The sequence below is a fragment of the Lithobates pipiens genome, unplaced genomic scaffold, assembly GCF_037356315.1.
Source record: "Lithobates pipiens isolate NorthernLeopardFrog02 unplaced genomic scaffold, aLitPip1_a1.2 Scaffold_18, whole genome shotgun sequence".
Taxonomy (NCBI): domain Eukaryota; kingdom Metazoa; phylum Chordata; class Amphibia; order Anura; family Ranidae; genus Lithobates; species Lithobates pipiens.
In genome coordinates, this window is record NW_027507758.1 from 633,222,121 (window position 1) to 633,247,844 (window position 25,724).

The 25,724-nt window shown below is 45.9% G+C and overlaps 2 protein-coding genes and 1 long non-coding RNA gene across 5 annotated transcripts in view; 1 reads left to right on the forward strand and 2 right to left on the reverse strand.

Moving 5' to 3' along the window:
* Positions 1-290: 290 nt before the first annotated feature.
* Positions 291-25,724, reverse strand: part of LOC143989874 (uncharacterized) — an 81,952-nt gene continuing 56,518 nt past the window's right edge. Inside the window, exons 1-6 of one of the 3 annotated variants that reach the window (XM_077490152.1) lie at positions 1,605-1,653; positions 1,401-1,488; positions 1,122-1,328; positions 800-1,032; positions 514-719; positions 291-424 (exon numbers count right to left, since the gene is read on the reverse strand). In XM_077490152.1, coding sequence (XP_077346278.1) covers positions 647-719; positions 800-1,032; positions 1,122-1,256 — 441 coding nt within the window. In that variant the 5' untranslated portion in view covers positions 1,257-1,328; positions 1,401-1,488; positions 1,605-1,653 and the 3' untranslated portion in view covers positions 291-424; positions 514-646. Of the gene's footprint in view, positions 425-513; positions 720-799; positions 1,033-1,121; positions 1,489-1,604; positions 1,654-25,724 lie in introns of those variants that run through there. The other 2 variants (XM_077490153.1, XM_077490151.1) reach the window with 2 other exon arrangements.
* On the reverse strand, positions 1,642-3,240 carry LOC143989942 (uncharacterized). Its single transcript, XR_013277104.1, has 3 exons — positions 3,143-3,240; positions 1,815-1,942; positions 1,642-1,717 (listed from the first exon to the last, which is right to left on the reverse strand). It is a non-coding gene; the product is annotated as an uncharacterized LOC143989942 (long non-coding RNA).
* Positions 5,682-25,724, forward strand: part of LOC143989844 (gastrula zinc finger protein XlCGF66.1-like) — a 41,774-nt gene continuing 21,731 nt past the window's right edge. Inside the window, exons 1-3 of the mRNA XM_077490123.1 lie at positions 5,682-5,719; positions 14,004-14,137; positions 14,338-14,472. Coding sequence (XP_077346249.1) covers positions 14,042-14,137; positions 14,338-14,472 — 231 coding nt within the window. The 5' untranslated portion in view covers positions 5,682-5,719; positions 14,004-14,041. The remainder of the gene's footprint in view (positions 5,720-14,003; positions 14,138-14,337; positions 14,473-25,724) is intronic.

A 25,724-nucleotide genomic window follows, 5' to 3' on the forward strand; every position in this document is an offset into this window, starting at 1 on the left:
AAATGTATGAGGATGAGCACAACTAGCAGACAACAGAACAAGTAACCCCCGGAGGATTGTTCTGTCAGAGATCTTACTATAACCGGGCATGGGGCATAGATTCATAAATTGTGTCTGCAGCACAGTAAAGGAAGATTATCCAAGAAAAATACAAGAATACAGGATGGGGAACACAGCTCAGGAAAGTGACCAGGGTATTACAGGCTGATATCAACCAGTCCTTGCCCTACTCTGGACCAATCAGTGAGCAGTATGGGTAAAGGAATGTATTAAGTGTTAATGACGCACCTGTGCTGATCTCTGTAAAAGTGCCAGCCTCTAGAATTAGCCTGATTATTTCATCCTCCTCCATAGATTGCTGATCATCCCTCACATAAGTCTCTTCTTCTTTCACTTAAACTTTAGAATCTCTCAGGTTTCCACTCTGAATATATGATTAAAATGACATCAGTTGTAACAATGCAGATAATGCAGAGATCCTAATGATACTATCAGTGATTGTTCCTCATCTACCTGACGATGGTGAGGGATGGTGTGACCTTCCTGTGGGAATCCCGAGAATACAGATGACGGGGACATCTCTCTGGTGGGTTCCTGATATTTGGTGGCTCCATCATATTCTTGTGTCCTTCTGAAAACCTCTCCATCACTCCATACTCCTCATCCTCCTCTTTATACTCTTCTTTAACATCAATATTATCATCTCAAAGGTTTCCACTCTGAAAGATATAATAAAACATTCATTGTAACAAACATGCTGTGTTTAAATCATATCAACCAATAATTGTCAATCATCTACCTGATGATGGTGAGGGATGGTGTGATTATCCTGTGTGGAATTCCGGGAATACAGAGGATGGGGACATATCTCTGGTGGGTTTCTGTAGCTGGATGACTCCACGTGGTGTCCTGGTACAGATTTTTGTGTTTGTTTAGAAACTCTGACTCCTCCATCACCCCATCCTCATCATCATCATCCTCCTCTTTTATCTCTTCTTTAACCTCAACTTTAGAATCTCTCAGGTTTCCACTCTGAATATATAATAAAAATGACATCAATGGTAACAATGCAGATAATGTACAGATCCTAATGATACTATCAGTGATTATTCCTCATCTACCTGATGATGGTGAGGGATGGTGTGATCTTCCTGTGTGGAATCCCGGGAATACAGAGGACGGGGATATCTCTCTGGTGGGTTCCTGGTATTAGGTGGCTCCATCACACCCTTGTGTCCTTCTGAAAACTCCTCCATCACTCCATATGCCTCATTTTCCTCTTAATACTCTTCTTTAACAACAATAATATCACCCCCGAGGTTTCCACTCTGGATAAATTATGAAACATATACTGTAACAAACATGATTGTTTAAAAATAATGGGATTGTTTCTCATCTACCTGATGATGGTGTGACCTTCCTATGTGGAATCCCGGGAATACAGAGGACAGGGACATCTCTCTGGTGGGTTTTCATTACTGGATCCAGCTGTAGGAAACACACACACTGACTGAATACATTGTTTCTATGTGTTTATAAGACGATGGGGGATTTAGGTGGACCCTTCATAATGCTCTCTCTTTTACAATAAAGTCTCCTCTTACCCGGTGATGTGAGGGGCGGCTGATTGTCCATCATGATGTCCTTGTAGAGATCCTTGTGTCCTTCTAAATACTCCCACTCCTCCATGGAGAAATAGACAGTGACATCCTGACACCTTATAGGAACCTGACACACACAATGATACAGTCACCATCCAGACATATCCCTTGTCTGTTACCGGATAATGTCCCAGAATTCCCAGCACTGCTCACCTCTCCTCCATCATCTCTCTGGTGACTTCTAGAATCTTCTTTGTATTTCTCTATTCTATCAGGGAGGGAGGTGGAGGCAATGTGATGGTCATATGATCTCCAGACTTCACAGGAGGAAAACTCTAGATCTAAACACAAAGAGCAAAATCAAATATTTCCAGAATCCTCCTCACCTCATCATTGAGGTCTCCATTTTAATAAAGCCTCACTTGAGACTGAGGTATAAATTACCCACACAGGACTCCCAAACTCCGCAGGTTAAAAGCTTGTTGCAGGTATTCAGATGTCATTACATACAATGCAGGACCAACAGTACTACTTTGCTAGTGAGGATGCTAAGGGTCCGCCCACATCCTAAGAGCATCAGAAGAAAAAAAGGAGCCAGATGGAGGGACATTGGGAGGAGGAGCTGTGAGGTCAGTGTGATGTCATAGGACATATGGACTCTGGATGGAGGGACATTTGGATGGGGAGATTTGAGGGGCCCTCTATATGAGGCTCCTGTGCAAACCAAATCATTGTTCCTGGGTGTGTTCCACCTCACTTAAACTAAAGAGTGAGCTTTGACCTTTACCATAAAGAAATATGTCAGGAATCTGTGAAAGTAAGCTCTCATGTGATCAGGTGACATGCGAAGGATGGATTTTGCTGAGTGCTGGTGCCAAGTTTCCACCACCCCAGGATCACTGCAGGTGAGGAGAAAAGCTGTGTAAGGGGATATGGAGGAGAGATAAGGAGGAGAGATGAGGAGGAGATCCAGGAATCAGGATAAAGGTCGGGACAAGCAACAGACGAGCGCATCCAAGAGATGAAGCTGGGGTCACTACACAGAAAATCAATCCAAGGAAACAACAGGCAGGACGAGGAATAGCAAGAAGGAGCTCAGAGACAAATGAGAATATTGCTCAGCCAATGGGAGATGATCTCAGCATGACTTACATAATGAAGGAGATGAGGGGGAGGGGAGGAAGTCACTTATGGTGACCATAGAGACATGGAAATTCAGCTGGTTCAGCAGGGATCGGTCACATTTCCATCCATGTGTGGTCACTGCCGGATAAAAGTCACTCGATCAGCGGCTGCAGCCAATAGCTTCATCACTGATCTGTGTATCCTGAGAGCGGAGGGGCGCCCCCCATTGTCAGAATACAATAGTGCAGAGGGGAGGATTCCCCCTCCCCCTCCAATGTGTGGATGGGGGAATCAGATTAGTTTTTTCGCTCATCCCGCTGGATGATCGATAAAACTGAACCATGCATGGCCAGATTTGGAAGGAAGATATATTAATCATCAACTGATCCCCCTGAAGGGGTTAATCTACATATTACCTCCTCTGCCGCCAGATTCAGCAGTGTCTTCTCTCTATGTCTTATGAAATGGAGTGTCCTCATTATCCTGTATGTACCTGACATCACTTCCTGTCTTCCATAGAGACTTCCTGTCTGGGTAGAGGTGAGATCACCACCTTGTGGAGCTCAGAGGAACTGCAGCCCCGAGAAACATCTCATAGTGTCAATACGGACTTGTGCTGTGTATGTACTATATATCCTTCCCCTTTCTCTCCTCCCTGAGTGTGTATGAAGAGGCGGAGCTCTTAAGGTGTATGAAGAGACGGAGCTCTGAGCTTGTATGAAGAGGTGGAGCTCTGAGTGTGTATGAAGAGGCAGAGCTCTGAGTGCGTACGAAGAGGCGGAGTTCTGAGTGTGTATGAAGAGGCGGAGCTCCTGCTGCAACAGCGGTCGACGGAGGAGGAGTCTAGGAGGGAGATGACAGAAAGCACAGCAGGAGTGAGCGAGGAGGATCCGGTTCCTTTGCCATCGGAGGTGAGGAGAGTGTGAAGGATGTTGGTGACTCTGGTAGATGAAAAGCTGGGAGTCATATTGCTCTGGTGAGTGGGGAAGCACCACTAAGGGGGCGCCCTCACCATCACGCATGTAAGAGGTGGAAGAAGGCGTGGCTACACTACAGCTGCCACAGTTTGGAGCACCGAGAACTTTACACCTTATCAACTTTTCATTGGTTGGTGGATTGTTTTGTGAAAAAATAAGTTTGTTGAAGTAGATGCAAAGTGGAAGCAGTGGACTTGCAGATAATACTATATTGAGTACAAAATATTGTATGATTACATGAATTTGCACAGATTTTTAGTTTATTTAATATAACAGCAAATATTATGAGATTAAAGAAGTAGGTGCAAAGTGGAAGCAGTGGATCTGCAGGGAACATCATCTTGAGCACAAAGCACTTAATGTTGCATATGAATTTGCACATGGATCAGTTTACTTCATTTATTGATAAACATCATAAGATCCATGAAGTAGGTGTAAAGTGGAAGCAGTAGATCTGCAGAGAATATTATTTGAGCCCCTAGCACTTTATATATGAATGTCTCCACATATTGTAGTGTATTTGTGATGATTTATGTGCACACACAATAGGACAGCGCTGTGACACATAATGCTCTTCTAGTTGATAAAGGGAACACTTACCTTTGTTACAGCAGCAGTCCGGTATAAGTTATTTCTGTAGGTATTTGAGTTGTTACACATAGCGCGGGTTTTATTCTATTTATATTGGTGACATAATTGGCCAAATCTGGGGATCAGGAGCCATTTCCACCCTTTACTCTCGGCTGGGGCTCTTTGTATCCATATAACAGATGTTCTACATGACTAAATCTGACATCAATTTTACTGCAAAATCAAAGGGGCCAAAATGTCTCTCCCCGAGCAGTAATATATTTCTATCCCCCTTGGTGGGAGTGGAGATGACCCATCTTTAACCACAGCCTTTTACTTCTGATAGGACGTCCAGGAACGTCCTTCAGAAGGAGGGGGATCGCGCGCGCGTGCCCGCGCAGCAGCGCAATCCCAATGTGCTCGTGTCACCCGGACACGGCGCATCTCGGATCAACAGGAGGGCTCTGTGATTGGCCTTCCTGATCACATGACAGCCGTGTCTAATCACAGCCGTCATGTGATATAAACAAACAGCCGATTGCTAGGCAATCAGCTCCTCCACTCCTCGCTGAGGAGAGGAGAGCAGATCGCTGCAGCCGGCTGGTGATCAGTGAGTATGAGCTGTTTTTACAGCTTTTTACTAACTGATCACCAGTCTAATGTAAACACACATCACCACACAGTGTAAACACACATGTCACCACAATACACATGTCACCACACATGTCCCCAAAACACAGATGTCCCCAAATAATAAAAAGACATGTCCCCAAATAAAAAACACATGTCCCCCACATATGTCCCACTAAAATCACATGTTCCAATGATTATCTGCACACATCTGTACATGATCATTTGCGTACATATGTGTGTGATCACAAAAAACAATTATTATACACTTAACTCAATTTTTTTTACCAAAAAAATGTAGCAGAATACATTTTGGCTTAAATTTATGACAAAATTTGATTTTATTGGATTTCTTTTAAAATAAAAAAAATAAAATATTGTTTTTTTTCCAAATTTCCGCTTTTTTTGCGTTTATATCGCAAAAAATAAAAAACGGAGTCGTGAATAAATACCACCAAAATAAATCTCTATTTGTGCGAACAAAATTATAAAAAATTCAATTGGGTACAATGTAGCATGACCGCGCAATTGTCATTGAAAGTGCGAGAGCGATGAAAGCTGAAAATTGGGCAGGAAAGGAAGAGGGCGAAAGTGCCCTGTATTATAGTGGTTAAGGATATACAGTACATACACACACGTAGCAGAGATTTTTCTTGGAGCTGCAGTTCCTCTGAGCTCCACAAGGTGGTGATCTAATTTCTAGCAAGGCTGAAAGTCTCTATGGAATACAGACAGGAAGTGATGTCAGATACAGACAGGAAGTGCTATGTAATACGAAGTACAAAGGAGACGTTGCTGGAAGAGGCAGCAGAGGAGGTAATAAGATCTTATTTTCTATTTACACCCAGTAACCCCCCGTCATGTCCGTCCTCTTCCTCCATAGTCACTGTGATGTCTTTTATCTCCAGCAGATGATGATACACACATATATAGTGTGGAGACCTAGATTAACCCCTTCAGGGGGATCAGTTGATGATGAATATATCTTCCTTCCAAATCTGGCCATACATGGTTCAGTTTTATCGTTCATCCAGCAGATAAGAAAAAACTGAAGTGATTCCCCCCATCCACACAATGGAGGGGGATGGGGGAATCCTCCCCACTGCACTATTGTATTCTGACAATACATTTTAGTGTAAATATGAGATGTGAGGTCTTTTTGACCCCAGATTTCACATTTAAGAGGTCCTGTCATGCTTTTTTTTTATATTACAAGGGATGTTTACATTCTTTGTAATAGGAATAAAAGTGACACAATTTTTCCTTTGAATAAATAAGTAAAATAAATAAGAAAGTGAACGCATACGTGAGTAGCGCCCGCATATGAAAATGGTGTTCAAACCACACATATGAGGTATCGCCACGATCGGTAGAGCGAGTGCAATAATTCTAGCCCTAGACCTCCTCTGCAACTCAAAAGATGCAACCTGTAGAATTTTTTAAACGTTGCCTATGGAGATTTTTAAGGGTAAAAGTCTGTCGCCGTTCCACGAGCGGGTGCAATTTTTAAGCGTGACATGTTTGGTATCAATTCACTTGGCGTAACATTATCTTTCACAATATAAAAAAAAAAAATAGGGCTAACTTTACCGTTGTCTTATTTTTTAATTCAAAAAAGTGTATTTTTTCCAAAACAAGTGCGCTTGTAAGACTGCTGCGCAAATATGGCGTGACAGAAAGTATTGCAACGACCACCATTTTATTCTCTAGGGTGTTCGAAAAAAAATGTATATTGTTTGGGGGTTCTAAGTGATTTTCTAGCAAAAAAAACAAACAAACTGTTTTTAACATGTAAACAACAGATCTCAAAAAGGGTCAGCCCGCTGCTGGGTAGGAATGAGCTCAGGCGTGTTTGCATGGAACACGTGGAGAGCCCGCCAGGAAGTTGGCGCAGCGCTGCGCTAATTACAGGCAGTGGGACATTGCCCGATCTCTGGAGCCGCACATCGGGGCAATGTCTCACTGCCTGTGATTAGCGCAGTGCTGCGCCGACTTCCTGGTGGGCTCTCCACGTGTTCCATGCAGACATGCCTGAGCTCATCCCTACTGATGGGGTTCTTTCCTTTAATGATTATTTTTCTAAGTGATTCTTTATACAAGTGATTTGCACTTCAAGCTCTGCACTTCAGTGATTGCACGAAGCGAACGTACATAGCAAACTGCACTGAAAAGCACCAAACAAGCTGTAGGTGACCCGTCTCTCTATTCAGCTCTCCTTCCACTTTGTAACATGCGTTCTCTACCACTTCTGTCCTCTTTCCTCCACCCCTCTTCTCTACCCCACAGCTTATATATATCACCCTCCTATCTGTCCTCTCCCTATTACTGTACTAACCTGCTCTTGCTCATTCTACACCCACATGCTGATAAAACCTCCAGGACGCTGGGGCATGTCCCTTCATATAAATCACACTGCCACATTACCTCTCTCACCCTTCTGCTTCTCCTAACCTCTGGTGACATATCCCCGGACCTCCATAACTGTGCCCAACGCTCCCATCACTCTACACCCTCTGGCAGCAGACACAATCCACAGAACTTGGTCTCCATTCCTCTTTTACCCGAAACCAGCCTCCTCTTCTCCTGTGCCCTCTGGAATTCCCTGCTCTGTCTGCAACAAACTCACCGCCCTCCACAACCTCTTTATCACAAATTTCTTTAACCTTCTTGCCACTACTGAAAACTGACTTCATGAATCTGACACTGCTTCTCCTGCCTCCCTCTCCCATGGTGGCCTTCTCTGGACTCTCTCCCCCAGACCCAGTGGATGAAAGGGAGGCGGAGTGGGAATCCTTTTAGCACCACACAGCACCTATCAGGTACTTCACCCACCTCCCTCTCTGACACTCTCTTCTTTTGAGGCACATTGTATTTGTCCATTTTCTCCCGTTTCTCTAACAATTTCTGTCATCTACCGGCCCCCTGGAACAGTATCAACCTTCTTTGATGACTTCTCTGCCTGGCTACCTTACTTTCTCTATTCTAAAATCCCCACAATCGGTCTCTGTGACTTCAACATCCCTGTTAGCTAATACTCCTGCTACTTCTAAACTTCTCAGATTAACCTCCCCATTTGACCTGAAGCAATGGACACAGGCTCCTACTAACTCTGATGGCAACACCCTTGACTTTGTGTTCTCCTATCTATGCACCCCGTGCAACCTCTCCAACAATCATTTCCCTCTCTCTAATCATCACCTTATTAATTTCACTCTCTCCCTGTCTTCCACCTCCTCTCTTTCCAACCGACAAACAGTTACCCATAGAAAGGTGGAAGGGTGAAAATGTGAGGACAGTTGCTGATGCTGACTAATACACAAGGACACCCAGACGGGCTAATGGACTATCACGACACTAATACACAGACCCAAGGTTTAAGATAAAAAAATATATAAATTTGAATGCAATTCAACCAAAAATAGATACAAATATATTAAAAAATATCCCACACATACACAAATTCCCAACAGGTACCCCCGTAGGGCTAGTGTTGAGGTGGGGTATACAAGGATCCTCTACTGGTTTTGTGGTGTACCCACTACTTCAGGAGGAAATTGTCTACCGGATAAGAATTACATTGAAACAAAGCATACATTTATTTAATTAACAGATTACAGTTCAAAGTGAAGAAGGAGAGATGCTCATCCATCTGGACACGATCAATGGCGAGAGGACTCAACAAATTTTCCCCCACAGAGGACAAGGGGGATTGCAAATGACCATCATTAATGACAGGTTACTGGGAATAATAGAAATTGGTAAATTTATTTAAATGTATTATTCCCAGTAACCTGTCATTAATGATGGTCATTTGCAATCCCCCTTGTCCTCTGTGGGGGGAAATTTGTTGTGTCCTCTCGCCATTGATTGTGTCCGGATGGGTGAGCATCTCTCCTTCTTCACTTTGAACTGTAATCTGTTAATGAAATAAATGTATGCTTTGTTTCAATGTAATTCTATCCTGTAGATTTCCTCCTGAAGAAGCGGGTACACCACAAAACCAGTAGAGGATCCGTGTATACCCCACCTCAACTCTAGCCCTACAGGGGTACCTGTTGGGAATTTGTGTATGTGTGAAATATTTTTTTAATATGTTTGTATGTATTTTTGGTTGAATTGTATTAAAATGTATATATTTTTTATCTTAAACCTTGGGTCTGTGTATCAGTGTCGTGATAGTCCATTAGCCCGTCTGGGTGTCCTTTTGTATTGGTCAGCAACTCTCCTCACATTTTCACCCTTCCACTTTTCAATGTTTCAAATTGGGTGACCCTTATTACATGAGGTTATACTCAACAAAATTTTTCCAGCTACCCATAGAAACTTTTGCCACCTTAACCCCTCTCTTTTCTGCTACTGACCACATTTATGACAAATTCTCACCCCTGTCCAGTCCCAACCTAGCCACTTCTGTCTACAACAGCTCACTGTCATCCTCCCTAGACAAGCTCGCCCCCCCACCACACACAGAATCAGGTCCTGACCATTACAACCACCATGGCAAACAGATGACACCAGAAGTTTCAGAAAATGTCACCACACTCTTGAGCACTTGTGGCATAAGACTAAGGCCGCGTACACACGAGAGGATTGTCCGTCCAACTTAGTCCACTGAAACGAGTTTCAGCGGACAATCCGCTTGTGTGTGGGCTTCAGCGGACTTTTTCAGCGGACAGTCTGGCGGACTAAGTCTTTCGGAATTTCCGTAATTTTGTCCGTCCAAACTTGGTTTCAGCGGACAGTCCGCTCGTGTGTAGGCAAGTTGGACGGACTAAGTATGGCGCATGCTCAGAAAGGATTTACACGGCGAAAGTTGCATTGCAGTGTATTGGACGTCGTATTTCTAGTCCCGTCGTACGTGCTGTACACGTCATCGTGCACGCTTTCAGCGGACTGTCTGTTCATCGTGTGTGGTCAAGTCCGTTCATTCAAAAGTAGGACGGACTGTCTGTCGGATTGTCTGACGAACTTAGTTGGGCAGACAATCCGCCCGTGTGTACGCGGCCTAAGTCCCAGAAAATCTTCAACCAATATAAATCTGCCCTCCAAAAATACAATTCCTGCCTCCTCAAGGCCAAGCAGACCTATTTTATCACTCTCGTTAATGGCTTCCCATCCAGTCCCTGTCAACTTTTCTCTTCCTTTAACGCTCTACTCCGTCCTCCACTACCTCCACTCAATGATTCGCTCCATGCCCAGAAGATCGGCAATCACGTAAAAAATAAGATTGATACAATTTGTAAGATCTCCAATGTGCAGATACCTCTCCCATTTAAAAACCCATGTCCACAGGTACACTCATTACTTCCCTTTAGGGCTGAAACTAACGATTATTTTCATAATCGATTAATCGGCCGATTATTTTTTCGATTAATCGGATAAAATCACAAAAAAACGTAATGTTCAATTTTTACGTTTATTTAAAAGTAATAATGAAAAAACTGGGACACCAATGACGGGGCACTATTCCTCCCACTGACACCAATGACGGGGTGCTATTCCTACCATGGACACCATGGATGGGGCGCTATCCCTACCATGGACACTAATGACGGGGCGCTATTCCTACCACGGACACCAATTACGGGGCGCTATATTCCTACCACGGACACCAATGACGGGGCGCTATTCCTCCCACTGACACCAATGACGGGGCACTATTCCTCCCACTGACACCAATGACGGGGCGCTATTCCTCCCACTGACACCAATGACGGGGCGCTATTCCTCCCACTGACACCAATGACGGGGCGCTATTCCTCCCACTGACACCAATGACGGGGCGCTATTCCCCCCCACTGACACCAATGACGGGGCGCTATTCCCCCCCACTGACACCAATGACGGGGCGCTATTCCCCCCCACTGACACCAATGACGGGGCACTATCCCCCACACTGACACCAATGACGGGGCACTATTCCCCCCCCACTGGCACCAATGACGCGGCACTATTCCCCCCCCCCACTAACACCAATGACGGGGCACTATTCCCCCCCCCACTGACACCAATGACGGGGCACTATTCCCCCCCCCACTGACACCAATGACGGGGCACTATTCCCCCCCGGACACCAATGATGGGGCACTATTCCCCCCCGACACCAATGATGGGGCACTATTCCCCCCCCCCGACACCAATGACGGGGCACTATTCCCCCCCCCCCCACTGACACCAATGACGGGGCACTATTCCCCCCCACTGACAGGGCACTATTCCCCCCCCACTGACACCAATGACGGGGCACTATTCCCCCCACTGACACCAATGATGGGGCGTTATTCCTCCCACATTGTTGTTTCTGGGGGGGGAATAATAGAGCCACATTGGTGTTTCAGCGGGGGGGGGGGGATAATAGTGCCACATTGGTGTTTCAGCCGGGGGGGGGGGATAGTGCCCCATCATTGGTGTCCCTGTGTGTGTGCGCGCGAGCGCTGAGTACAACTTTTAGCCGATAGCTGCTACCTTTTTTCACACTCTGTGTGCAGCTCGGCTGTGTCCTCCTCACAGATTCTTGTCCTCTCTGTTCCCTCGAGGCAGCAGCGGGCGGGGCTGAGATCTGTGTGAATGTCACGTGACATCAGCGAGGAGGAGAGGCGTGCCGCGGCGAGTGCGTGCCTTGTCACAGAGAGCGCCGCCGAGGATGGATGACATAGGAGGAGAGGATTTGTTTCCGGTTTTTTTCAACTAACAGACAGGCGGAAGGTGCCGACCAACTAATCGATAATGAAAATCGTTGACAACGATTTTCATTATCGATTATATCGATTAGATGTTGCAGCCCTACTTCCCTTATTCAACCCCGCTACTATAGACAAGGTTGCTAAACATTATTCTATCGCCCACCTAGCCACCTGTCCCTGGATCCTGCTCCTTCGTAAATGTTTCAGTCACCCTCTGGCTCCATTCTACACTCTCTAACTCGCGTCTTCAACCTCTTCCTTTCTTCTGGCATCTTCCTTAACTCTCTAAAACATGCTCTAGTCACCCCCATACTTAAAAATCCCTCACTGGACCCCACCAATCTTAACAACTTAAGGCCCATCTCCTTTCTCCCCCTTTTCTCCAAACTCCTTGAACGTCTGGTCTGCAACTGACTGAGTGACCATCTGACTGAGAACAAAATTCTTGACCCTTTCAGTCTGGATTTCACCCTCAAAACTCCACGGAAACTGCTCTCCCTAAACTCACAAATTACCTACTATTGCCTAAAACCAATGAACAATATTCTGTACTCCTACTCCTGGACCTCTCTGCTGCCTTTGACACACTGGACCACCCCCTCCTCCTCAAACAACTTCACTCCTTTGGTCTCCATGATTGTGCTCTTCACTGGTTCTCATCCTACTTATCATTATTTATATTATACAGGATTTATATAGCGCCAACAGTTTGCACAGCACTTTACAATATAAAAGGAGACAATACAGGTACAATACAATGAAATACAAGAGGATTAAGAGGACCCTGCTCAGAAGAGTTTACAATCTAATAGGGTGGGGCAGGTGGTACAAAGGGTTGTAGCTGTGGGGAATGAGCTGATGGAAGTGGTAGGAGATTAGTTGGAGACATGATAGGCTTTCCTGAAGAGATGAGTTTTCAGGGATCGCCTGAAGGTAGCGAGAGTAGGGGATAGCCGGACCAGTGGAGGTAGTGAGTTCCAGAGGATGGGAGAGGCTCTGGAGATGAGCATAGGAGGAGGAGACGAGAGAGCTTGAGAAGAGCTGAGGGGACGATTTGGGTGATATTTGGAGACAAGATTGGTGATGTAGCTCGGGGCAGAGTTGTGAATGGCTTTGTATGTTGTGGTTAGTATTTTGAATTTAATTCGCTGGGCGATCGGGAGCCAGTGTAGGGATTGGAGGAGAGGGTTTGCAGACACTGAGTGGTTGGTAAGGTGGAAAAGTCTGGCAGCAGCATTCATGATAGACTGAAGAGAGGATAGCCTATGGAGAGGTAGGTCAATGAGAAGGGAGTTGCAATAGTAATACTTATCCAACTGCACCTTTGGTGCTACTTGTAATTCTACTCCTTCTCCTCTTCCTCTGTCAGGGTCTCTCAGGGTTCTTGGACCTCATCTATTCTCCATCGACACCTCCTCCCGGGATCAGCTGATAGCCTCCCATGGCTTCTAAAAGCATTTCTATGCTGATGACACACAACTTTATCTCTCTACCTTTCAGCCCACTCTTTCAGTCTTCTCATGTATTACTTATTTACTAACAGACACATCAGCCTGGATGTCACATCACTTCCTCAAACTCAATCTATCCAAAACCGATCTCATAATATTTCCTCTTTTCCTGGCAAGATTGATGACAAAATTATCAACCCATCCCCGCATGCCAAAGTCCTAGGTGTAATCCTGGACTATCATTTAGGCCCCACATCCCATCACTGTCCAAATCTTGCTACCTCAACCTACGCAACATCTCAGAGATACGCTCCTTCATAACCAATAATACCACAAAACTTCTAATCCACTCCCTGGTCATCTGTCGCCTCGACTACTCCCTCCTCATTGGCTTACCTTTACATAGGATAGCCCCCCCTTCAGTCCATCATGAATGCTGCTGCCAGACTCATCCACCTTTCAACCATTTAGTGTCTGCTACTCCTCTCTGCTTCATTGGCTTCCACTCACCCAATACATTAAAATCAAAATACTAACAATGATTTGCAAAGCCATACACAACTCGACCCTCAGCTACATCACTAACCTAGTCTCAATATACCAACCTAATCATTCACTTCATTCCTCCCAATACCTCCTGCTCTCTATCTCCCTTGTCACCTTATCCCATGCTCACCTTCAGGACTTTTTTTTGAGCTTCTCCCATCCTATAGAACTCCATACCCCAATCTGTCTATCTCCTACTCTGTTTGCTTTTAGATGACCCCCGAAAAAACCCTCCTTTTCAGAGAAGCCTTTCCTGCCCTCACTTAACATGTGTACTTTTCACTGTATAATAATACTAAATGTGTTCACATGGGGGAGCAGTATGTCTTGAATGTACAGCAACCCTTCTATTACCCCCTCACATCCACATCCTATTATTGTGTGACCAAAACCATCCAAATAATTTTTACTTTCATTTAGCAAAGTTATCTGTCTACAAGGAGACCTGTATAGACCAAATGATGGCACCAATGAGGATGGAGGAGGACCGGAGTCACATGACTGAGAAGATACTAAACTTCACCCTGGAGATCATCTACCTGCTGACTGGAGAGGTGAGGAGGATTCTGGGAGGTCACATGACATCACTCTTATCTCTATTAATAAAACACAGACCTGACCGGAGAGGTGAGGAGGATTCTGGGAGGTCACATGACATCACTCTTATCTCTATTAATAAAACACAGACCTGACCGGAGAGGTGAGGAGGATTCTGGGATTCTAACATGATATTCCTATTGGTTCCTCAATACAGAGATTTCCTCTTGTGAAGTCAGGTGATCATATGACCATCACAGTGCCTCCATGTGACTCCCTAAAACCTAAAAGACACAACATGCAGAAGATTCTACAAGTCACCAAGAAGATGACGGAGCTTCTTACAGGAGAGGTAAGCGGTGCTGGGAATTATTTTTTGTAATTGTATTTTTATTGAATTTCACAAAAATAAAGAAGTTACATCCATTGTATTTCACAAAACAGTAGAGGAAAATAGTCAGTGGTTTGAATTACGCAACCATCACAAACAGCATGAAGAGGGTATATAGGTATTACAGCATGAAGAGTGTATATAGGTATTACAGCATGAAGAGGGTATATAGGTATTACAGCATGAAGAGTGTATATAGGTATTACAGCATGAAGAGGGTATATAGGTATTACAGCATGAAGAGGGTATATAGATATTACAGCATGAAGAGGATATATAGATATTACAGCATGAAGAGGGTATATAGGTATTACATGTGGAAAAAATTATTCCGCGCTAGGAAAGAAACATGAAAGCAAATAAAATGTGAAATAGGCAGCAGCAATAGATGTGATGTAACACCAAACAAATATGCAGAAATAAAAAACTGCGCCAACCCTATAATAAAAAATGTCTAAAAGTAATATCAAAATAAATAGATATTAACTTTAAATAATTATCACAATGAAAAAAACACCTTAAGTGCATAAAAAACAAAGCAATATGTAAAGTGAAAAAACAATATAAAAAATAATATAAATCAAAATCCATTCAAAGAAAGTTCATGTGTGAATCCAAATAAGAGTCGGTGACACCGCGGTGATTTAAACACGATCCAAAAACTCTTAAAAGTGCCCGTCACCATACAATGAATGTGCTTACCAGAAAAATAAGCAATTTGAGCGTTTGTGAATAATAGATGGATCCCGTCAAAAGATATCCTCCTTTTAAGTGGGTCAGATTTCACGGCGGTGACACCGGCTGCGGCGAGCATCTTTTACGTGTGTCTTGTGTGCGTGCAGCATCCACCAACACCGGGCAGCCGGGCCGTCCTCCGGCCCCTTTCTTTTTCGGGTATTACTGAGCTCCACGAGGCATATCAATATCTGGAGGGCATTATTGGGAGATGGAAATCTGACCCACTTAAAAGGAGGATATCTTTTGACGGGATCCATCTATTATTCACAAACGCTCAAATTGCTTATTTTTCTGGTAAGCACATTCATTGTATGGTGACGGGCACTTTTAAGAGTTTTTGGATCGTGTTTAAATCACCGCGGTGTCACCGACTCTTATTTGGATTCACACATGAACTTTCTTTGAATGGATTTTGATTTATATTATTTTTTATATTGTTTTTTCACTTTACATATTGCTTTGTTTTTTATGCACTTAAGGTGTTTTTTTCATTGTGATAATTATTTAAAGTTAATATCTATTTATTTTGATATTACTTTTAGACATTTTTTATTATAGGGTTGGCGCAGTTTTTTATTTCTGCATATAGGTATTACAGCATGAAGAGGGTATATAGATATTACAGCATGAAGAGGGTATATAGATATTACAGCATGAAGAGGGTATATAGATATTACAGCATGAAGAGGGTATATAGGTATTACAGCATGAAGAGGGTATATAGATATTACAGCATGAAGAGGGTATATAGGTATTACAGCATGAAGAGGGTATATAGGTATTACAGCATGAAGAGGGTATATAGGTATTACAGCATGAAGAGGGTATATAGGTATTACAGCTTGCAATAGCCAATAGATATACAGCATACTCGGGGAGTATATGCAGTAAACTGAAATAAGTCAGAGTAACCCTCAAAGTGCTGGACTTTATTGAATAGATCCAGTTTGTCAGTTAAAGTAGAAGTCCAGCCTAACATTACAATCTCTACATCTACAGGCATCCATGATCTAATACTAACCTATCTAACCCTATAAAGAAGAAATCTGTATGCATACCTTTTTTGAAGCCGCTCCGGTCCGGTCTCCAGCGGTGGAAGCTCTGCAGAGGACACAACCAATAATGGCTGTGAAGTAAATGGGAAGTGACGTCACCCATAGACTTACTATGGGGCTTCCATTGTCAGCTGCCTCCTCTGCACCGGCCTCAACAGCTCAGCGTGATACCAGACTGGATCGGCTTCAGAAAAGGTATTTATACAGATTTCATGTTTGCAGGGCTAGATAGGTTAGTGTTAGAGCATGGATGTCTATAGATGTAGCAATTTTTAAGCTGGACTTTTACTTTAAGGTTGTAGTGAGATCTCCAGGCCTCGATCCATAGTGATAGTATGTATGAATTGGCTATGGGATGGGTGGGGGGAGAAGTAGAAAGCCAAAACCTAGAGATTGCTCTTCTAGCTGCTGTTAAGATATGATTGGTCAATTTCTATGATTGTTTAGAAATGTCTAAAAAAGGTAACCCTAGAAGGTAGTGGATGGGGTCGTCGGTCAAGGAGGTATTGAGGAACTTTTCAAGCATGGACTTAAATTAAAGCCAAAAAAGCTGGAGATCAGGACATGTCCATAGTAAGTAAAATAAAGAGCCTTTGCATTGGCCACATCTCCAGCAGGAGTCGGGTGAAGGATGGTTAGTGGCATGGAGCACCTCAGACATCTTGTACCAGTCCATCATAACTTTGTATGTGTTCTCCCTATATACCACACATCTATGGACGGAGGATTTAGAAGCCACATTCACTCCTAAGGTTTCACAGGGATAGGGCGTTGGAGATTTTGGGTCCACTTCCACATATATAACCAGGAGAACCTTGTGTAATAGTTTGCATATGGAGGATATGAGGTGTAGTTGGTGTGGGCCTTGGATTCATATGTGCTTGAATTTAGTTGGGCAGTCTAAAAGATAAATAATGGAGAGAGGGAAGAGAAAAAATGCTTACATTGAATATAAGAATAAAAGAGGTTAATGGGAATTTGCTTAGTGTGGAATTCCCCAAAGGGTCTGAGTTTGCACGTGACTGGATTTACAAAATGACCAAACTGAAATCTATTGATTTCAGCCCATAGGACAGGGAGCCTGGGATTGTAGGATTATACTAAAAAGTTTAAGCAGGGGAGAATATGGTGAAGAAAGAAAATACCGTGTAAAGCCGCGTACACACGGTCGGAGAATCCGTCGGAATGCGTCTTATCGGACCGCGTCGTCAGATAATCCGACTGTGTGTGGTATGCATCGGACTGATTCCGTCCGAATCTCCGTCCGACCCAATTTTCCAACATGTTGGAAATATTTCCCGACCAACTGGGCCGGTCGGACGTAATCCGATCATGTGTAGAGAATTTTGATCGGACCAAGTGCCACGCATGCTCAGATCAAATTCCTACATCAAAGCTATTGGCTACTAGCCTGAATGTAGTCCCATCGTAACGAAATTACGTCATCACGTTCTGAATGATCGGATTTTTCCACAACTTAGTCCGACCGTGTGTATGCAACAGTTTCGGACACAATCCGTCAGACTAAATCTGACGGACAAAATCCGACGGATTTGGTTGGCAGAATCTCCGACCGTGTGTACAGGGGCTTAGACATTTTTTCCATATGGACAACATAAATAGCATAGGGGAGGAGGATTGTGTCAGTGGAGATTACATTATTATTATTATTATGGAGGAATCAGCTGACCATAATAAAGAGCATGGGTGCGTGGGGTAGATAAATATAAATTCTATTTTAGACCAACAACTGGGTGGGTGGTGGACAGACCAGGACATAAAAGTACTGAGGTGGGAGGCATAATAATATTTTAAGAGGTTTGGTACTCCCAGACCACCCCTAGATCAAAGCGAAAACAAAGTAAAATCGTGCTATGTTATGGGTCTTATGGTGCCATATACATTTAACAAAATTCCTTGGGAGCAATTTCAGCTGAAAAAGAGGCACCAGGACTGGGGGAGTCTCAAATAGGTACAGCGATTTGGGGGGGGGGGGGGGGGGAGTTAACATTTTGAGGACATTAACCCTGCCTAGCCAGGATATAATATACAGTAAGTATCCCACCAAGTCAAGGATAAGTGGAGGTCTCGAAACAAAAATAGGATTTTTATAAGAGCTTACCTGTAAAATCCTTTTTCTCTTATATTCACCGACCGACAAAGCTCCTCTCTGTAACTAAATGGGTTTGTTAGCCTGCCACTAGGAGAACTAGGCAAAAAACACAATACACAGAATTGTCAGTACCGCCCAGGGGTGGACCCTGTGCTAACAACCCTCCCTGCTGCCCCAGCAGACTCAGTTTTATTTTGCCTAGTGAAGGAGAATGACCTAGGAACCCTGCAGGCCCTTTGGTCCATTTTTTTGATGCAGGATTTATACTTTTGCACAAGATGAAAGATCCTGGGATCTTCTATCAACTGCCGGCTGGGTGACAGGCTGGTTGAGTTATCCTTGTAGTCCTGCCATCGAGCGTGTGCATGTCGCAGCTAAGGCTCGGCAGGCCACGACATACCTCAGCTCCAGAGGTGGTCGGTGAGCTTCAATGCTCCGGGGTATACATATGACCGGGCTACTGATGTCTGGATCACAGTATACCAGGCCAGCAGCCACCCTGTAACTGCGCAGGAGTGGGTCTGTGATGGAATGTATCCCAACTCTTCAGGACTGTTAAGTACGGCTCTCCCTCTCTCGGGGGGTTGAGCAGCTGGGCATTCCCTGGGAGGTCGATTCGGGGGCCACCTCACCTCCTTCTCTTCTCTCTCATGTCCCTATCCCCCCCCCCCCCCCCGGGGGGCGGCTGCATGTGCTGCAGTCAGTGTGTGTATGGGGATCGATGGGTCTCTCACCTGTAGGGGGGGTCTGTGCGGCTAGCGATGGTCCCGGTGTGGGGGGTCCCAAAAAAAGGTGTCTGTGGAGGAATTTTTGCTGGTTGAAAGCAGCACTGTTCTGGGATTTTTCTTGTCACCGCATGGCGCTGTCCGACGGCCATTTTGGCTGAGGGCAGAGCAGGTTCCCCTTGTGAGCCTCAGCGGGCATTTTCTATGGGATTTTCCTATTAGTTGCATTGGCAGCCATTTTTTTTTGTGATCTTTTCACCGCAGTTCTCTTGTGACAGCATGCCATGTGCTATCACATGCTGTTTCCTGTGTCCACTGTGTATACAGGATGCTGGATGGCCATTCCCTGAACTCTGGTGCAAGCTCTGCAGATCGTTTCACCGCTCTTTTCTACAGCTGCTGCTGACACAGTTTCTTCACTCTGCAACTGGGTATCCTCCTGGGGACCACAGGCATGGCTAGTAACCATCACAGAACGCCCCAGGGTGGTGAGTCTGGCACTAGGAACCCCCCCCCCCCCCAGGCGGCGGCAGCAGCAGGAGGGTGGGATCTTCACTGTCCTAAGTCCCCTTTCAGATGACAGGCAGGGTAGGGTCAGCATGGCCTTAGAAACTGGTGTTTCTTCCCCTGAAATCCAGGCTATTGCAACCGGGTCACCTGCGGATAGCTCTGTGCCCATGGACACCCTGACGGCGGTCCTTAACTCTTTTGTTGCCAAAATAGAGGCGGTGCGTGGAAGGAAAGGTGCGCGTAAAAGGCCCCTGCCCCCCCCCCCCCCCGTCCTCTGGGGAGAGCTCTGATGCAGACTCGGGCTCTGCTGCAGCTGGTGACCCTTGCTCTGACCTCAGGCGAGGCTGACCAGGACCATGCGAGGAGGATTCCCTGTCCGGGTCCGGGCGTGACAAAGCGCTTGTTGGAGCTCTTATCACAACTGTGCGTGATACCCTGAAGATTCAGGAGCCAGAGGATCCCTCTGCTGATGTATCGGTCCCTTTTGGGTCCCGCAAGCCAGCACGTTCACCTAAGGTGTTCCCATATTTGACTTATTTTGACAAGTTCATCTACAGGGAATGGGGTCGGCCGCAAAGGACCTTTTTGGTCCCCAAAAACATGTCGGTGCGTTACCCCTTTGAGGAAAGCCTTCTCAAGAAGTGGTCGGCTGCTCCGGTCGTGGACCCTCCAGTATCTAAGTTAAATAAAGTAACCACGATCCCGGTTGAGGGGACTCCTGCATTCAAGGATCCCACGGATAGGAAGCCTGAGGCGGTGGCTCGTTCCTTGTTTATGGTTGTGGGGTCAGCCGTGCGACCTGTACTGGCATCCGCACTGGTGTCACAGACACTGACTAAGAGGGCAAAATTTTTGCACCACGAATTGGGAGAGCAACAGGCCTCCCCTGTCTGCGTGGAACTAGCAGACCAACTAGTGCAAGGCCTTAAGTACGTTTGTGACGCGGCCCTGGATACTCTCCCTCTGTTATCCAGGGCTTCAGTGTCAGCTGTGGTGCTGAGGAGCCTGATTTGGTTAAAATCCTGTTCTGCTGACCAGGCATCGAAAAAAGCCCTGACGGATCTTCCCTTCCTTGGCGACCGGCTCTTTGGAGCTTCGTTGGATGACATTATTAAAAATGCCACGGGTGGTAAGAGTACACTACTCCCACAGGCCAGGAAGGCTAAGGAGCCACGCCGCAGGCAAGGGCCCTCTTTTTCCGCTCACAAGCGGCTTTTTCGTTCGCCCGGTCCCAGAAGTGTCCCTGGAACCGCAAGCCTGCAAACAAAAGTGCCACCGCATGAAGGTTTGCCCCCACCCACATCTCGGGTGGGGGGTCGCCTTCGGGAGTTTGCAGCCCGGTGGACCTCCCAGTTATCTGACAAATGGGTCTGCGACCTGATTTCCACAGGCTACAAGATAGAGTTTCTCTCTTGGCTGGCAAACAGATTCTTCCCCTCCAGCATACCCGCATCCCCGGTTCGCCAGGGTGTTAGGGGCGATCAGGGACTTGCTGAATCAGGGGGTGATTGTACCAGTTCTGGAATCAGAACGCTTCCAGGGGTTCTACTCAAATCTGTTTGTGGTTCCCAAGAAGGAAGGGGTACGTCCGATCTCGGACTTAAAAGCCCTCAATCACTTTGTCAAAGTGCAGAGGTTTCGAATGGAATCAGTTTGCTCAGTAGTCGCTGCACTCCATCAAGGGGACTCCCTGGCATCCTTGGACATCCAGGATGTGTACCTGCACATACCCATATGCCTTTGGCATCAAAAATTTCTGCGTTTGGCAGTTGGGGACGCCCACTGCCAATTTTTGGCTCTCCCTTTTGGCCTGGCATCAGCCCCCCGAGTCTACCAAAGTACTGGCTCCAGTGTTGGCGTTGTTACGACAACGCGGGATCATGATCGTGGGTTACCTAGACGATCTCCTCCTGAGAGCATCTTCCGCCTCAAAATTAGAGAAGGATGTGGCGATCACCATGCAGACCCTGCGAGAATTTGGGTGGCTGTTGAACCTAAAGAAGTCAGTGATTGTACCAACCCAGCATCTGGAGTACCTAGGTTTACTACTGGACTCCAGGGAAGCGAGGGTATTTCTCCCTTCAGACAAATTGCAGACTTTCAGATCTGCGGTCAAATTACTGATGAACCGCAAGTGGTCGTCGCTCCGCTTTTGCATGCGAGTACTGGAGCTCATGGTAGCCTCCTTCGAGGCAGTACCTATTGCCCAGTTCCACACCAAAGTCCTGCAGAAGGAGATTTTGACAAAATGGGACAAATCTCCGTTGTCCCTGGATCGGCAGGAGACTGATTCAGTCCGGAAAATTGTTCCTTCCTCTGAAATGAACGATGATCACTACGGACGCCAGTCTATCCGGCTGGGGTGGAATGATGGGCATTCAGTCGGCTCAGGGCTTCTGGTTGAGGGAAGAATCCAAGTTGCCAATCAATCTGCTTGAATTGGGAGCGATCAGGCTGTGTCTCCACACATGGTCGATGTGTCTCCAAGGGCATCCGATCAGGATACAGTCGGACAATGCCACGGCTGTGGCATACATAAATCACCAAGGGGGAACAAGAAGCTCAGCCGCTGCTCGGGAGGTCGCTCACATACTTCGGTGGGCAGAGCGACACGTTCCGGCCCTGTCGGTCATTTACATCCGGGGGTTGGAAAATTGGCAGACGGACTATCTGAGTCGACAGATGCTGGACCCAGGAGAATGGGCATTGCATCCGGAGATATTCAGGTGGTTGTGCTTGAAATAGGGCACACCAGATGTGGATCTATTGGCCTCCCGCCTCAATCGGAAGGTGCTGAGATTCATGTCCAGGACAAGAGGTCCGTGGGCCGATGCGTCAGACACGCTGGTGGCTCCATGGGATCAGTGCCAGCTGATCTACGCCTTTCCTCCGCTAAAACTTGCCACGCCTGCTGCGCAGAGTGGAAGCCGAGGGGATCCCAGTAATCCTGGTGGCCCCAGATTGGCCTCAGCGGCCCTGGTACGCAGACCTGGTGCGTCTGGTGGCAGACGCTCCCTGGCGACTGCCGCTGCGAGAGGACCTCCTATCTCAAGGTCCAATCTTTCACCCTGCTTTACCATCCCTGGCTTTAACGGCATGGCTATTGAGAGCCAGGTGCTGAGGAACCGGGGTCTGTCGGACTCGGTGATTCCAACTATGTTGAGGGAGCGGAAATCTTCACGGAAGATATATCATTGAACCTGGAAGGCTTATATCTCCATGTGTGAGGAGAAAGTGTGGCATCCACTCTCCTTTTCTATATCCAGGCTCCTGCTGTTTCTTCAGCAAGGTGTAGACCAGAAGTTGGCGTTGAGTACCATTAAGGGGCAAATTTCAGCTCTGGCTGTCTTTTTTTCAGCGACCCCCTGGCGTTTCATTCATTAGTGAGTACCTTTGTTCAGGGGGTACAACATGTAGTCCCTCCGGTGCATCCACCGTTACCTCAGTGGGATTTGAACCTGGTGCTGTCGGTGCTTCAAAAGCCGCCGATTGAGAATATCAGGGAGATTCCCCTGTTGACCCTTTCACAGAAGGTGGTTTTCCTAGTGGCCATCACAACGGCCAGGAGGGTCTCGGAATTGGCGGCCTTGTCCTGCAAGTCGCCTTATCTGGTTATCCACAGGGATAAGGTGGTGTTGCGTCCGCAATCATCCTTTCTACCTAAGGTGGTCTCGGCCTTTCATATCAATGAGGACATTGTATTGCCATTGTTTGTGTCCTAAGCCGAAGCACCCCAAAGAGGTGGCCCTTCACGCTCTCGACGTGGTTAGGGCTCTAAAAGTGTATTTGTCTGCCACAGCTCCCTTTCGTTAGTCAGACTCGCTGTTTGTTTTGGTGGCTGGTCCAAAGAAGGATATGGCGGTCTCATCTGCCATCATTTCTAGGTGGATCAGACAGATTGTAGTCCAAGCCTACGCCTTGAAGGGGCAGGTGCCCCCCTTTCCAGTCACGGACCACTCTACAAGGGCAATCGGAACGTCTTGGGCCTTCTGACACCGAGCGTCGGTCGCTCAGGTGTGTAAGGCGGCGACCTGGTCGTCCGTCCATACGTTTACCAGGTTTTACAAGGTAGATGTCAGTGCATCAGCTGATGCCTGTTTTGGCCGCAAAGTTTTGCAGGCGGCCGTGTAGTTGCAATTGAGATTTTTTCCTGTTTTTTCAATAAAAACACGGTACTGTTTGTCAATTCACCGTTGCATTACTTCCGCAAAAAGATTGTGGTGTTGGGGATCTCTCCTGTTGAGGATACCCGGTTATATGGTGATGAGTTTTTCCGTACACTGCTGTTTTTTTGTGGGTTTAGTTTCACTAGTTCCCACTTGCCATGGTGGGTGAAGTTTTAATGCTGTTTTTTCTCACCCCTCGTTTGGCACTGCTTGGGGACGTCCCATTTAGTTACAGAGAGGAGCTGTGTCGGTCGGTAAATATAAGAGAAAATAGGATTTTTGTACTCACCGTAAAATCCTTTTCTCTGTAATTCACCGACCGACACAGCACCCGCCCCTCCTTTTCTCTACGTTATACTGCTTGTTGACGTACTGAGTCTGCTGGGGCAGCAGGGAGGGTTGTTAGCACAGGGTCCGCCCCTTGGGCGGTACTGACAATTCTGTGTATTGTGTTACAATTTTGCCTAGTGCTCCTAGTGGCAGGCTAAAAAACCCATTTAGTTACAGAGAGGAGCTGTGTCGGTCGGTGAATTACAGAGAAAAGGATTTTACGGTGCGTACAAAAATCCTATTTTCTTGGAGTACATCATGGGACACAGAGGTCCCTCCCCTCTTTTAATACACGTATATTGCTTTGCTACAAAAACGGAGGTACTCCCAGTAGTGGGAGGGGTTATATAGGGAGCCAAACTTCCTGTCTAGGATGTGCCCGTGTCCATCACCTAAAGGTGCCTATATAACCCATACAGTAATTACCGTGGCGCTGTGTCCCGTGATGTACTCCAAGAAAAAGATATTTTTTTTTTAAATTGGGAAAAAAAGTTTATTGGCAAACCAGATAGCATTACATACATAGGCATATTCATGTTGTTACAAGTACAGGAAGAGCAGTAATCACTACATATAGCATATAACATGTAGCCTACTGTCGTATCTACAGGATTAACTTTAATAAGCATAGCGTATGCGTAGGTATAATAGTAATGTTGCCGTATGTATCCAATGGGTTAGCAGATTCTTATACCTTTCCCTATCAGGGCTAGCGTGACCCGCAGGAGGTCTCTTCTTCTAGGTTTGCATTTATTTCAAAAGAGCATAAAAACCTCAGGGTGCACATAATGGTCAAACCAAACAAACCACATCAACCCATATCTGCAGAAGCCTATCCATAATCAGTTGAGTGGGAGCCAGTCCAGGTGTGTCCAACCAGGGTTGCCACATCGCATAAAATTTTTAAGAACGTTTCTATGTTGGTAGGTAAGTTTTTCACGTATAAGCATAGTATTTACCAATTCGATCCATCCCTTCCCTTTTGGGACTTTCGGAGTTATCCAGAAACTCGCAATGGCTTTGCGTGAAAGATATAGTAAACGTAGAATTGCGGTGTGGCCACTGGACGAGAGAGAGGGGATCTCCAGTGCACCTAGCAGACACACCACCGGATCCTGTGGAATCGGAATTTGATATACCTGGGATATAGTCGTTAATACATACTGCCAATATCTGAATAGTTTTGGGCATTTCCACATCATGTGTAGTAAGTCACCCTCGTCTCTGTTACATTTTGGGCATAGTGGGGAGTTACGAAACCCCCATTTATGCAACTTGGAAGGAGTTCTGTATGCTCTATGTAGTAAAAATAAGTGTGACAGCCTGTGCGAAGTGGAAACTGAAACTACTGTGGCCGATGTCAGACATAATTCCCATTGTTCTCTGTCGATAGGGCCCAGATCCCGCTCCCACTCCCATCTGCAGGGCAGTTTAGAAGCATCATGTGTTGAATTAAGTAATCTAGCATATATTCTTGAGATCATGCCCTTCCTGTCTCCCGACAACAATACATCATTCATCAGGGGATTCGTCAGGATAGCCGGAGCTCGCTATGCACTGCATGCCGAAGCTGCAG